Source organism: Rhinopithecus roxellana, chromosome 12, assembly GCF_007565055.1.
Source record: "Rhinopithecus roxellana isolate Shanxi Qingling chromosome 12, ASM756505v1, whole genome shotgun sequence".
Lineage (NCBI taxonomy): Eukaryota > Metazoa > Chordata > Mammalia > Primates > Cercopithecidae > Rhinopithecus > Rhinopithecus roxellana.
In genome coordinates, this window is record NC_044560.1 from 15,613,824 (window position 1) to 15,629,113 (window position 15,290).

At 50.9% G+C, this 15,290-nt stretch overlaps 1 protein-coding gene across 4 annotated transcripts in view; it reads left to right on the forward strand.

Moving 5' to 3' along the window:
• The window catches only part of RPS6KA1 (ribosomal protein S6 kinase A1), a 45,675-nt gene extending 41,104 nt beyond the window's left edge, over window positions 1-4,571 (forward strand). For 3 of the 4 annotated variants that reach the window (XM_010380407.2, XM_010380406.2, XM_010380405.2), the window contains 5 exons: window positions 537-698; window positions 936-1,012; window positions 1,254-1,371; window positions 2,335-2,472; window positions 3,621-4,571. In XM_010380407.2, coding sequence (XP_010378709.2) covers window positions 537-698; window positions 936-1,012; window positions 1,254-1,371; window positions 2,335-2,472; window positions 3,621-3,743 — 618 coding nt within the window. In that variant the 3' untranslated portion in view covers window positions 3,744-4,571. Of the gene's footprint in view, window positions 1-536; window positions 699-935; window positions 1,017-1,253; window positions 1,372-2,334; window positions 2,473-3,620 lie in introns of those variants that run through there. The other variant, XM_030941928.1, reaches the window with a different exon arrangement.
• The last annotated feature ends 10,719 nt before the right edge of the window (window positions 4,572-15,290 follow it).

The window sequence follows — 15,290 nt, forward strand, 5'->3', positions numbered from 1 at the left end:
TTAAGGTCAGGAGTTTGAGACCAGCCTGGCCAACATGGTGAAACCCCATCTCTACTAAAAATACAAAAATCAGTCAGGTATGGCAGTGGGTGTCTGTAATCCCAGCTACTCGAGAGGCTGAGGCAGGAGAATTGCTTGAGCTTGGGAGGCAGAGGCTGCGGTGAGCTGAGATCGTGCCACTGCACTCCAGCCTGTACGATAGAGGGAGACTGTCTCAAAAAAAAAAAAAGACTTTTAAGATTTTGACCTAAGTAATAGGAAGGATGGAGTTGCCACAAGGTAAGATAATGTGATGAGTAGGTTTTAGGGGAGAACTGGGAGTTCAGTTTTGGACAAGTTAACTTAGAGCTACCTGTGGACACCTACACAGAGTCAGTAGCAGCAGCAATAAGACCCTCATTTCAGCCCCTTCCCCTTCTCTTGGATGCCAGGTCTGTGCACTCGTCCTGTCTGGGTAACTTTCTCATCCCTGGCAGCTGACCTGGGCCACTGGCCGCCTCCCCACACTGAGAACTGACCCCAGCCCCTGCCCCTAGGTTGTGCACAGGGACCTGAAGCCCAGCAACATCCTGTACGTGGACGAGTCCGGGAATCCCGAGTGCCTGCGTATCTGTGACTTTGGTTTTGCCAAACAGCTGCGGGCTGAGAATGGGCTCCTCATGACACCTTGCTACACCGCCAACTTCGTGGCGCCAGAGGTGAGTGGCACAGCCTCCTCAGCTGTAAGAGTGAGGGGGAACTGGAGGCCTTGTGCCCCCTCCTAGAGGCCCCACGTTGGCCAGGACTCCAGTCTCTGTGACCTTGGCCCAGCTGGCAAGGGGAGATCTAGCCTGTGCCTGGGACCCTTGTCCTGCCCTTGAGGGGAGTAGCAGGAAGCATCTGTGGTGACTTTCTACTGCCCCCCAGACTGACCACCTCCCCTGCCCTGTTGCCAGGTGCTGAAGCGCCAGGGCTATGATGAAGGCTGTGACATCTGGAGCCTGGGCATTCTGCTCTACACCATGCTGGCGGGGTGAGTGTCCTTGGCCTGGACCCTTCCCCACTCCTGTAGCCCTAGCGTTTGGGCTGGGTGGTGCTTGTCTGATAGGAATGGCTCAGCCAGCTCTGACTCAGGATGGTCTGGAAATAGAGACATGCTCCTGCCTCTGGGAGCTCTATCTTGGGAGTACCCCGTCTGAGGGGGAGACACAGTCTCCCCCAGTTCCAGGGTGGAGGCCAGAGTCTGTACCCAGTCCGTGCGGGCTTTTCTGCAGATACACTCCATTTGCCAACGGTCCCAGTGACACACCAGAGGAAATCCTAACCCGGATCGGCAGTGGGAAGTTTACCCTCAGTGGGGGAAACTGGAACACAGTGTCAGAGACAGCCAAGGTAAGTCTGTATGGCCTGCGTGGGCTTATTTGGAGGAGGGAGGCAGGGTCCCATCCCAGGGCTTTTCAGTAGTTCACGAACAGCCTCATTTCTCCAAGTGGATGTTCCACAAATCCCTGTTGCTATATTTCTCCAAGTGGATGTTCCACAAATCCCTGTTGCTATATTTCTCCAAGTGGAAGATTCCCAGGCAGGCCACCACCATCCCCGCACCTTGTTGGGGTAACTTGGTGGTCATTCATTGGTCCTTCTTATTCTGGGTACTGTGGGGCACCCAGGGCTGCATCATCAGTCCCGGCCTTGTGGAAACCTAGTGTAGTGAGGGATACTACCTAGTTTGCACACAAGGAGCAGAGATGCCTGGAGGCACAGATAGGCGGACCCTCTTGGCCAGGGGTATGGACCGTGGAGACACAGAGCAGAGCAACTGGCCATGCCATGCAGAGCCTCCTTGGAGGAAGTAGCATGTGAGCTTTCAGTATTAGCAACAGTTTTTGGTTATTGGGAACCTGTATGCCAGAGTTGAACCCTCTATGTACGGCCACCTCACATCAACCTGTGAGGCAGGGAGTGGTTATTCCTATTTCTTAGCAGGGAAACTGAGGCTCAGAGAGTTTAAGAAACTTGCCCAAGGCACTCACTTGATGAGTGCAAAAGGCAGGTGTTGAACCTGAATCTGTCTGAGCCCAAACCTGAAGCTTTTCCCACCTTCCCACATGGCTTTTTGAAGGCAAAGGAGAAATGGAAGGGTGTTCCAGGACAAAGGGCCTAGAGCAGCAAAGGCCCAGAGACAGGAACCTTGGCTGTGTGCGGGGAGCCCTGGAGCAGAGTGGAGAATGGATCCCAGGGGCTGCTGCAAGGGTTCAGGCGGGAGCTAGCAGAAGATGGTTGCCCTTCTGTGTCCCATTAGGGGCCTGCTCCCCTGCAGCCCTCCCACCACCCCCTTGCCCACTGTGTCCCCAGGACCTGGTGTCCAAGATGCTACACGTGGATCCCCACCAGCGCCTCACAGCTAAGCAGGTTCTGCAGCATCCATGGGTCACCCAGAAAGACAAGCTTCCCCAAAGCCAGCTGTCCCATCAGGACCTACAGCTTGTGAAGGTATGGCCACCCTTGGGCTGCTGGGCATCTAGGGGGTCAGCCCAAGGTGGCATGGTCAGGGACTTGTGGCAGAGCCAGGCAATTCCATATCTGTGCGGAGCACCATGAGGTGGAACACAGGAGAAGAAGACACAGCCCTGCCGTCAGGGAGCTTAACACGCTACAGTGTCACAGTGCACTCACAGCTCCCAGTCCTCTGGAAGACACAGCTGCTGACCTCTGAACCCTCCAGTCTTAAGGGGATTGGACCCATGACCATAAAGGACCACTGAGGCTGGATTAACAGTGGGCTTGGCTGGGCGTGGTGGCTCACGCCTGTAATCCCAGCACTTTGGGAGGCCAAGGAGGGTGGATCACGAGGTCAGGAGTTCAAGACCAGCCTGACCAAGATGGTGAAACCCCCGTCTCTACTAAAAATACAAAAATTAGCCAGGCGTGGTGGCAGACTCCTGTAATCCCAGCCATTTGGGAGGCTGAGGCAGGAGAATCGCTTGAACCCAGGGGGCGGAGGTTGCAGTGAGCCAAGATTGTGCCACTACACTCCAGCCTGGGTGACAGAGTGAGACTCCATCTCAAAAAACAAACAAACAAACAAAACAGTGGGCTATGGGGCTGGGTGAGGTTGCTCACGCCTGTAATCCCAGCACTTTGGGAGGCCAAGGCAGGTGGATCACTTGAAGTCAGGAGTTCAAGACCAGCCTGGCCAATATAGTGAAACCCCATCTCTGCTAAAAATACAAAAATTAGCCTGGCATGGTGGTAAGTGCCTGCAACATCCCAGCACTTTGGGAGGCTGAGGCAGGTGGATCACCTGAAGTCAGGAGTTCAAGACCAACCTGGCCAACATGGTGAAACACTGTCTCTACTAAAAATACAAAAATTAGCTGGGCGTGGTGGCGGGTACCTGTAATCCCAGCTACTTGGGAGGCTGAGGCAGGAGAATCACTTGAACCCGGGAGGCGGAGGTTGCAGTGAGCCAAGATCATGCCACTGCACTCCAACCTTGCCTGTCTAAAAACAAAAATAAAACAAAACAAAAAACAGTGGGCTGTGGAACACTGAGAGGGGCTGGCCTACCCTTGGGGCATGCATCCCCTCGCCACTACATCTCCCACCATTGTGAACTGACCTCCCCGCTTCTCTTTCAGGGAGCCATGGCTGCCACATACTCCGCACTCAACAGCTCCAAGCCAACCCCCAAGCTGAAGCCCATCGAGTCATCCATCCTGGCCCAGCGGCGAGTGAGGAAGTTGCCATCCACCACCCTGTGAGGCACCAGGGCATTCAGGCCACAGGGCAGTGCTAGCTTGATGGAGGCAGCATGCTTCCCAGTGGGAGTAGGCCGGAGCCACAGGGCCAGAGGGAGCTGGAACCCGAGGGGCCAGGGAAGCCGCCAGCCCAGAACACCCCTAGTAAGGGTGTGAGAAGTGCCTTCTCCTTCCCCAGGATGGACTCTTCTCGGCTCAGGCTCTGCTGGTGGAAAGCGATTCACTATACAAACTCTTTTTTTATGGAAAAAATGGCATCAACCACCATGGATTTTTACAAGATCCATTTGCCTTTCTGGGAGCAGAAACAGCCATTGCGGCCCAAGGAGGGGAACTGAGTCACACTGGGGCTCTCTGAGACTCTTTAGAGCAGCTTTGGGATCCCACCCTGGGGACCCCCACGATTGGCCATCTGTAGCCATCTGCACACAGCTCCGAGACAGTCCAGTGTCACCTCTCTCAGAGCCTCTGGTTGGTTAGCAGAACTCATTCTATCCCCAGTCAGCTCCTTTTCCGTTCTGTTCTGCTGGGAGTTCTAGAACCACTTCCTGCTACAGGAGGGGACTCATGCCCTGCTGGCTTCCAGCTTCAGGCACCAGCATCCACCTCGGCCCCACCAGTGGACCCCTGTGGTCAGGCTGGGCAGCCCCAGAGAGAGGATGTGGAAAGCACTTTTTGGCTGACTTCTTTTGGGGTTGGCAACAGGACAGAGTTCACGGGAGGCCAGTGGGTGGGCCATGAGGGACAGGGGCTTTTTTCATTTCTTCCTCTGCTGGTTACTCAGGGTTCATCTGTCCATGGCCTTTCTAATAAACTGTTGAGTTGAAGCACGCTCTCCTCCACTGTTCATCCCTGAATTTACCCTCTCTCTGCTATTGGATGTTGAAGACATTGGCAGTGACAGAAAATGGGCCAGGTCCAATTAGCCCAGCTGCTTGGAACCAGGTCATCTGGGGAGTGTGTGGGAATCCTGCTGGTCTGGCCCACGCGTCCCTGCCAGGGGATTCCATTATGGCATTGATAACAGTATTATTAGCCACTGGTGACCAAGTGCCAGGCACTATGCCTGGGCCTCACATGAATATCTCATTTAATCTTAACCCTGTGAGGTAGATGCTCTGTATTCTCCCTTTTTTTTTTTTTTTTTTTTTTTTTGAGACGGAGTCTCGCTCTGTCACCCAGGCTGGAGTGCAGTGGCCGGATCTCAGCTCACTATAAGCTCCGCCTCCCAGGTTTAAACCATTCTCCTGCCTCAGCCTCCCCAGTAGCTGGGACTACAGGCGCCCGCTACCTCGCCCGGCTAGTTTTTTGTATTTTTAGTAGAGACGGGGTTTCACTGGGTTAGCCAGGATGGTCTCGATCTCCTGACCTCGTGATCCGCCCGTCTCGGCCTCCCAAAGTGTATCCCTGTTTTATAGATGGGGAAACAGGCTCAAGTTGGGGAATGACATTTTCTCATGCAGTATTTTCTGAGCACCCATTCTGGCCCTGTACTGGATGCTGATGAACCAGGTAAAGAACAAGGCCATTGTGTCCAGGGGTCTTACCTCTCAGTAGGGGAGATGGACACTTAACAAGCCAAGGTCAGCTACTGAGAAGACATGTGCGGAATTAAACTTGGGTGAGAAATGGGTGGTCAGGGAAGGCCATTCTGGGGAGGTAACCCAGGAGCTGAGATCTGAATGGTGAGAAGGGGTCAGCCAAGACTGGGAGGCAGAGGGCAGGCAGGACAAAGGCCATGAGGGGGAAACAGGCTTGGTGTGCTCAGGGATGAGAGGAGGCTGATGTAGCTGTGACCCCAGAGCCAGGTGTTCGCCCAAGATGAGGCGAGAAAGGAGGCAGAAACCAGTTGTGCTAGGCACTGTAGGCCAGGATTAGGCATGTGTTTAATTCTGAGTGAGGTGCAAGCTCCTAAAATAATTTAGGCGGGAAAGTGACATGATTTGATCATGATTTGATTCACATTTTTAAAAGATCCCTCTGGGTCAGATGCGGTGGTTCACACCTGTTATCCCACCACTTTGGGAGGCCGAGGCAGGCAGATCAGTTGAGATCAGGAGCTCAAGACCAGCCTGGCTAACATGGCGAAACTCTCCCTACTAAAAATACAAAAATTAGCTGGGGGTGGTGGTGCACACCTGTAGTCCCAGCAACTCGCAAGGCTGTGGCATGAGAATTGCTTGAACCTGGGAGGCAGAGGTTGCAGTGAACTGCGATCACACCACTGCACTCCAGCCCAGGCAACAGAGCAAGACTGTCTCAAAAAAATAAAAGATCATTGCAGCTGCTCTGTAGATAATTTGCAGTGAGGTGGGGAGGCAGGAGGGAAGCAGGGTGACCAGGTTGGTGGCTATTGCAGTGGCCCAGGCAACAGATGAGGTGGCTTGGACTAGGGTGGTGGAATGGAGATTGGGATGGAGTGGATGGGGTCAGGATATGCTCTGGAGGTAAAGTAGCACTTGGCCGGGCGCGGTGGCTCACGACTGTAATCCCAGCACTTTGGGAGGCCGAGACGGGCGGATCACAAGGTCAGGAGATCGAGACCATCCTGGCTAACACAGTGAAACCCCATCTCGGCCGGGCGCGGTGGCTCAAGCCTGTAATCCCAGCACTTTGGGAGGCCGAGAAGGGCGGATCACTAAGTCAGGAGATCGAGACCATCCTGGCTAACACGGTGAAACCCCATCTCTACTAAAAAAAAAAAAAAAAAAAATACAAAAAACTAGCCGGGCGAGGTGGCGGGCACCTGTAGTCCCAGCTACTGGGGAGGCTGAGGCAGGAGAATGGCGTAAACCTGGGAGGCAGAGCTTGCAGTGAGCTGAGATCTGGCCACTGCACTCCAGGCTGGTCATCGACAGAGCCAGACTCTGTCCCCCCCCAAAAAAAAGAAAAAAGAAACCCCGTCTGTACTAAAAAAATACAAAAAAATTAGCCGGGCATGGAAAAAAAAAAAAAAAAAGTAGATAGCACTTGCTGGCAGTTTGCATGCAGAGGATAAGAGAAACAGGAGATTCAAGGATATCTTCTAGATTTGGGGGGAAAGAGTTTGGGGGGAAGTATTGGAGAGGAGTAGATTTGAGGAAAATTTTTAGAGCTCTGTGGAAAGTAACTTCTAAATATCCAAATGGCAGGGCATGGTGGCTCATGCCTGTAATCCCAGCACTTTGGGAGGCTAAGGCAGGTGGATAACCTGAGGTCGAGAGTTCGAGACCAGCCTGACCAACATGGAGAAACCGCGTCTCTACTAAAAAAAAAAAAATACAAAATTAGCCAGGCATGGTGGCGCATGCCTGTAATCCCAGCTACTTGGGAGGCTGAGGCAGGAGAATCGCTTGAACCCAGGAGGCCGAGGTTGCGGTGAGCTGAGATTGTACCATTGCACTCCAGCCTGGGCAACAAGAGTAAAACTCTGTCTCAAAAAAAAATAAAAATAAAATAAAATAAAAAATAAAAATCCAAATGGAGATGTCAAATAAGAGTTGTAATTAGAAGTTGCAGTTCTAGGGAGAGATCTGGACTGGAAAGATAAACTTGGGAGTCATTAGCTTGGAGAAGGTTTGTAAAGCCAAGAGACGGGGCTTCTCAGAGTGTGGTCCACGGACCAGCAGCATCAGCATCATCTGGGAGCTGAGTAGAAGTGCTGAATCTCAGGCCTGTCCCCAGACCTGGTTAATAGAAATCTATGTTATAACAAGGTCTACATGTGATTTCTATGCATATTAAAGTTTGAGAAGTGCTGTTCTAGGGACTGATTAAAGATGAGGGGGTCAGGGGATTCCTGTGCTGAGCCCTGGAGCACCAGCAAGGGAGACTCAGGGATGACAACCAGAGGAACCCCCCACCCCCAGACTGGCAAGATTCCAAGCCTTATGAACCAGGCCTTGGTTTCCATTACTTCTAGCCTCCCCCACTTTACAGATTTTAGAAAGCCAGGGCCTTAGAAGTGAGTAAGTTCTGTTATGATGGAAGGAGATTCTGATAACAGCAGCTAAGTTTTGGAGCTGGCTTAAGTGTACAGATTCTAAGCCTGGCAGCCTCCCCACAGGAGCAAGGAGGGTGCTGTTGGGGCCCCATGGGCTCAGAAGCCCTCCTGTGCAACCAGTGACACTTACGTGGTACTTAGCCCCAACCCACGTCCTGTGCGTTTCACTTACTGGAGACTTGGTTTCCCTATCTTGGAACCAACATTTCCTGTCCCACCCATCACCCAGGGTTGTCTCCCCTGGACCCCATCACTCAGCTGGAATCCTAAGCATCACCCTGCCTCCTTCCCCCAACTTCTGCATCCTGGCACCATCAATTCTGTTTCCTAAATATTTGGAGGATCCATCCCCTCCTCTCCATCCTCCCTGCCCTTCTCATATTTTTGTTCTTCCAGTAGTCTACTAAATCCAGACTTTTGTGTCCCCAACATCCTCCATTTACAATCACAAATCTGACCCAGCATCTGCCCTGAAGTGACTCCTCACTGTTTACAAGATAGAGCTGAGGCATCCTCACTTGAATTCAGTGTCCTGTGTGATCTGGCCCCACCAAGACTCCAGTGTCAGCTCTGTAACTTGTCCCCAAACTGCTCACAAGACCCGAACCTGCCATGCTTCTGCCTCCACTGGATTCTGCTGCCACATGTGCCCCACTAATTTCTCATCCTTTAGGAAAATTCAAATGACACCTCCAGGGAGCCAACTAGGACACCCCAAACTGTGGTGACCTTCCTTTGGGGTCCCCAGACCCCCTCCGTGCCCCATTTCTGGGTATACCACACTTTTGGAAACAGCTGATGATGTGTTTTCTCCCCACTAGTCTGTGAACCTGAGGGTGTGGGCTATGCTTTGTTCATTCCATATCCTGTGCACCTGGTGCACAGTTTTTTGGTCCTCAGCTAGTGTTTGTTGAATGGGTGAGTGAACGAGAGCAGACTTGATGGTGCTGGGGGATGCACAGAGCTGGAACCTGGAAAGGCATCTGGGGTGGAGGGGAAGCTGGTGCTCTGAGGCATTGAGCAGTTAGTGACTTGCCCCAGGCACCTGAGGGAAGATTCAAGAACCAGGAAATGGTGGTGGATGGGTGGGCGGCATGGGAGTCCCTAGGTTTCTCAGCAGCCAAACCCCAAAACCCTAATACTTTACCTCTGTGGGCTTCAGTTTTCGCACTTGCTAAATGGGGATAATTCCTGCCCACCTCACGGCCTTACCCGAAGATCAAATGAGTGTGTGAATATGAATGTGTTTAGGAAGGTAAAAAGCTTTGCAATTAGGCTTATGATAGTTTTCACAGGTCAGGACAGTCCCCCAAGAACTCACCGGACTCCAGAAACGCAGTTCCCAGCCACTAGCACCTCCAGTAGGAACTTTCCTCTCTGAGTGCTGACTGCCTGGACAAAACCCACTAATAGGCTGGGCATGATGGATCATGCTTATAGTCGCAGCACTTTGGGAGCCAAAGCAGGAGGATCGTTTGAGGCCAGGAGTTCGTGACCATTCTGGGCAATGTAGTGAGACCCAAGACCCTGTTTCTATTTAAAGAAAAAAAAAGTAAAAATGTGGCCGGGCGCGGTGGCTCAAGCCTGTAATCCCAGCACTTTGGGAGGCCGAGACGGGCGGATCACGAGGTCAGGAGATCGAGACCACCCTGGCTAACACGGTGAAACCCCGTCTCTACTAAAAATACAAAAAACTAGCCGGGCGAGGTGGCGGCGCCTGTAGTCCCAGCTACTCGGGAGGCTGAGGCAGGAGAATGGCATGAACCCGGGAGGCGGAGCTTGCAGTGAGCTGAGATCTGGCCACTGCACTCCAGCCTGGGTGACAGAGCGAGACTCCGTCTCAAAAAAAAAAAAAAAGTAAAAATGTTTTTAAACCAACTAATGGGAGTGTATATTCAGGGCAACTTGAATCTATGCTCCCTGGAAATAAATATTTTAAATTAGAAAAAAAAAAAAAACACTAATAGCAATAACCCAGCTTGGGAAAACAAATGATTAATCCTCATGTCCCCAAGTTCCACAGTCACTCTTCCTTTTTTTTGAGAGTCTTGTTCTGTCACCCAAGCTTGTTGCAACCTCTGCTTCACGGGTTCCAGTGATTCTCCCACCTCAGCCTAACAAGCTGGGACTATAGGTGTGCGCCACCATAGCCGGCTAATTTATTTTATTTTTTAGAAACGGGGTCTCGCTATGTTGCCCAGGCTGGCCACTCTTCCCTTTAATGCCCAGATAACAACCCCTGAGCACTCACCCTTCAGAATGTCCCCTCCCATAAAATAGTGGCTCCCATCTATCAATCAAATGCTCGTGACGGGAGTGCTGGGCACCAAGCGCTTTCCTTGCTTTATTTTGTTTGATCCTCATTATGGAGATGTGATAATTTCACACACAAGAAAATTGAGGATCGGAAATTAAATGACTTGCCCGAGTACCCAGTTAAGAGGCAGAGCAGGACTCAAATCGAAATCTCTGTGTTTCTGAAACTCACACTTCACTGGTGTGCTGTCCAGCCTCTCTGTTTCTCAAAATGCCCAAGACCTAGTCACACGTTCCACAGATCTGTCTGGTGACAACCCTTCCCCTCAGCCAGCCAGGTGATCGTAAAGTTCCCATAACATTGGGTTCTGGTGTCAATTAGAGGACACAGTTGGAAAGTTCTATTTCCCAGCTGGCAAGGTGTAGAAAACAAGATGGGGAATTTGGGGAGTTTCCTACAGACATTCTCAGAAGGTAGAGTGTTCCCATCACCTGTGCTGCACACGCAGAGCACTAATGACGTGTTGAGGTCTTAGAGGAGATTCCTCTTCCCTTAAGGGACTGTTTAGATGATCTCACCTGTCCCCTTTGGGTAGGGGACTCAGATTCTCAGTTGTTGGTGCAGACATCAAAATCCCTGAGCATTTTTTGCATTTTACCCACTTGTGTATCATGTTTTCCATGATTACTTCAGAGACAGGCCCCCACAAAGAAAAGGCTGGCTTCCTACATATGTTAAATAATTAAACCAGTTAGCACCTTGGTTAACACATGGATTTAATTCATTCACTCACCCTGTAATGAAAGGCCACAAAGAACACACCAATCAATGATTGGTCATTTGTTCATTGGCCATGGTAGGTACAAGGTCTTGAGTTCCTTCTTTAACCAGGCAGAGTATACACATCATCCCTAATACGCAAAGCAATCTAATGAGGGAGGCATTACAATTTCCATTATTTAGTTATTTATTTTTTGAGATGGAGTCTCACTTGGTCAGTCAGGCTGGAGTACAATGGGACAGTCTCAAGTCACTGCAACCTCTGCCTCCCGGGTTCAAATGATTCTCCTGCCTCAGTCTCCCAAGTAGCTGGGACTATAGGTGCGTACCACCACACCCAGCTAATTTTTGTATTTTTAGTAGAGACGGGGTTTCACTATGTTGGCCAGGCTGGTCTTGGACTCCTGATCTCGTGATCCACCTGCCTCGGCCTCCCAAAGTGCTGGGATTACAATTTCCATTTTATGACAAGGAAATTGAGGCTAAGGGAGGACACTTGCCCACAATCCCCAAGCAAGGAAGTGGCTCAGCCAGGTTTTGAACTGAGACCTATCTGGCTCCAAGCTCATGTGTGTCCTACTATTCAACCCCGGTGCACAGGCTAAATCTCTTCCCACAGTGACTCATAAAATCTCACAGTCAGAAGGGCTCTAAAAGCCTAGACTCAACCCCCACCCACTATAGGAATCTCCCACAGAGGGTTTCCACTTTCTGTTCGAATACCACCAGTGATGGAGAATCCACCACATCACAAGGCAGTCCCCCACACAGCTGGAAAGTTCCTCCACTTTGAACTGAGGACTTCTGAGTAGCTTCCACTTCTTGTGGGGGGTTCCCACTAACTCCTGGGGACCCAAGGGAGAAATGATTCAACAGAAGCAGGAGAGAGATCTACATGAGCACCCCACTCCCAGTGGAGGTAGCTGCAGGTGGCAGGCAAAGGAGTGGTACTAAGGCTAAGCCAAGGAGAGGGAAAGACCCAGAGAAGTGAGCAGGAGGCCCTCGTGGGCCATCATCCTCCAGGGCCTTTGCAGTGGCCCCCACCTTTTCCCTCCCACCTCAGCTCCTGCCCCACTCACCTGTGAAGGCAGCAGTGGGTAATGGGAACAGGCAGAACTAGACAGACCTGAGGTCATACCCCAGCCCTAATGCTGACCTGCTGTGTGACCTTGGGCAAGTTGCTTCACTATTCTGACATTTCGTTTTTGTTTTTTTTTGAGATGGAGTCTCGTTCTGTCCCCCAGGCTGGAGTGCAGTGGCCGGATCTCAGCTCACTGCAAACTCCGCCTCCCAGGTTCACGCCATTCTCCTGCCTCAGCCTCCCAAGTAGCTGGGACTACAGGCGCCCGCCACCTCGTCCGGCTAGTTTTTTGTATTTTTTAGTAGAGACGGGGTTTCACTGTGTTAGCCAGGATGGTCTCGATCTCCTGACCTTGTGATCCGCCCGTCTCGGCCTCCCAAAGTGCTGGGATTACAGGCTTGAGCCACCGCGCCTGGCCACTATTCTGACATTTCAACTGTCAAACAGAGCGATAGTGAGCGTTAAAGGAGAGGGTGTTGGCTGGGCACGGTGGCTCATGCCTGTAATCCCAGCACTTCGGGAGGCTGAAGCTGGCGGATCATTGGAGGCCAGGAGTTGGAGAGTAGCCTGGTTAACATGGTGAAACCCCATCTATACTAAACACACACACACACACGCACACACACACACACACACACAAATTAGCGAGGTGAGGTGGCAAGTGCCTGTAATCCGAGCTATTCGTGAGGCTGAGACAAAAATCGCTTGAACCTGAGAGGCAGAGACAGCAGTGAGTCAAGTTTGTGCCACTGCACTCCAGCCTGGGTGACAGAGCGAGACTCTGTCTCAAAATTTAAAAATAAAATAATAAAATAAAGGGGAGAACATGTGAAGTGTGTACAGAGCTGCTCAGTTATAAGCAAACAACACAAGGATGTGGGAAGCAGGCTAGAGTAGTGTGGTTAAGTACAGACCTGGGGTTAGGCTGTCCTGGTTTTGTTATTTAACTTGTTTCTTGAGGGACAAACAGTCCTGGCTTACAATCCAACTTTGACCATTTGCTTGTGCACCTTGGGCAAGCCATTTAATCTCTCTACATTGATTTAATCATATTATTCCTTTATTTATTTTTTAGAGGCAGGGTCTTATTCTGCCTTGTCACCTAGGCTGGAGTGCAGTGGTATGATCATGGCTCACTGTAACCTCGACCTCCCAGGTTCAAGCAATCCTCCCACTTCAGCCTCCTCAGTAGCTTAGACCACAGGCACAGACCAACATGTCTGGCTAATTTTTATTTTATTACTTTATTTTTTTGTAGCGATGGGTTCTCGCCATGTTGCCTGGACTGGTCTTGAACTCCTGGGCTCAAGTAATCCTCCTGCCTCGGCCTCCCGAGTGCTGCGATTACAGGTCTGAGCCAACGCGCCCTGCCTTCCCACCGTTTTAAGTAGAAGGAATCATATCCAGAACCCAGACAGGTCAGCTCATTTAAGCATCCTTGCCCCATGGAAAGAGGGAGCCCTTTCATGATGACCTTTTCTCTCTTTCCAGAATCTCTCTCTGAGTTATAACTCATGTTTATGACTCAGTCTGAGACTTCTTTTTATAATTTCCTCTGTTTCTCTTCCCTTCATCTGCTCCCCACCACCCCCACCCGCTGTGGGCTGAGTTGAGAAACCGAGGGGTGATGACATATGTCGGAGCTGGGCATGAGGCCTGCACTTAGGATGGGCCTGGGGTCACTCATCTGTTGCAGAATCTTCTTACCAGACCTGGACTTGGGCAAAGTCATTCCTGTAGTCATTAGGAAGCATTTCAGCTACTGGGTCCTTTGTGGACTTCTGTGAGTGGGGGGTTGGGATCAGAAGACACAAATGAGGTCAAATCTCAACAGCAGACATCACTAACTATGTGATCTTGGGCAAGTCACTTGGCCTAAGTCTTATTTCCCTCATCTGCAGACCATCATCAGAGAGTTACGGAGGAGATACAAAGAAATAATGAGAATAAAGGCTCTAGCAGGGATCAGATCCAGAACAAATGATGGCTGAGTTGCAAGAATGCTTGATAGAACCTTCAGGCCTAAATGAGCTGCTCCAGAACCAAGGGATCTTAATTCAGGGTCTGTGGCATACCAGGCATGGGGATATATGTAAAACGACCTGTATATCTTCCTGGGAGGAGAGGGTACAGGGTTTGTCATCAGATTCTCAAAGGAATTCAAGATCTCCTAAATGTTAAGAAACATTTTGGCCGGGCGCGGTGGCTCACCCCTGTAATCCCAGCACTTTGGGAGGCTGAGACGGGCGGATCACGAGGTCAGGCGATCGAGACCATCCTGGCTAACATGGTGAAACCCTGTCTCTACTAAAAAAATACAAAAAATTAGCCGGGCGTGGTGGTGTGCGCCTGTAGTCCCAGCTACTTGGAGGCTAAGGCAGGAGAATGGCATGAACCCGGGAGGCGGAGCTTGCAGTGAGCCAAGATCACGCCACTGCACTCCAGCCTGGGCAACAAAGCAAGACTCTGTCTCAAAAAAAAAAAAAAGAAACATTTATCCAGGGGAGCAGATAACTAACACTTTTACTTTTCAAGCATGTAGAACAGCAGTCCTGCCGCAGCACTGTGCAATAGTTCTTTCAGTAGGCTTAACATTCCAGGCTGGGCACAGTAGCTCAGACCTATAACCCCAACACTTTGGGAGGCCGAGGCAGGTGTATTCCTCGAGCCCAGGAGTTTGAGACCAGCCTCGGCAACATGGTGAAACCCCCTTTATACCAAAAATACAAAAAAATTAGTCAGGCATGGTGTGGTGTGACTGTGTTCCCAGCTATTTGGAAAGCTGAGAAAAGCTGAGGTGGGAGGATCCCTGGAGCCAGGGAAGTTGAGGCTGCAGTGAGCCATGATTGCACCACTGCATTCCAGCCTGGGTGACAGAGAGAAACTAGGCATACACACATACACACATATATATATTAAATCAAAAAAACACAAAAATTAAAAACTTATGTTCCAGACATAGAAGATACTAAAATGGGCCGGGCGCGGTGGCTCAAGCCTGTAATCCCAGCACTTTGGGAGGCTGAGACGGGTGGATCACGAGGTCAGGAGATCGAGACCATCCTGGCTAACACGGTGAAACCCCGTCTCTACTAAAAATACAAAAAAATAGCCGGGCGAGGTGGCGGGTGCCTGTAGTCCCAGCTACTCCGGAGGCTGAGGCAGGAGAATGGCATAAACCCGGGAGGCGGAGCTTGCAGTGAGCTGAGATCCGGCCACTGCACTCCAGCCCGGGCGACAGAGCAAGACTCCGTCTCAAAAAAAAAAAAAAAAAGAAGATACTAAAATGAGAGCAATTGGCTTCTTGACTTTCTGGAGCATTGAACTTCAGAGAGATTAAATGATTTAGCCAAGGTCACACAATGCTGAAGGAAGCCTGATGCTGGAATTGGACCCCCAAGTCTCTGACTGCAAAGTTGGCCACTTTGTGTCTTGATAGAGGGGCCTTCC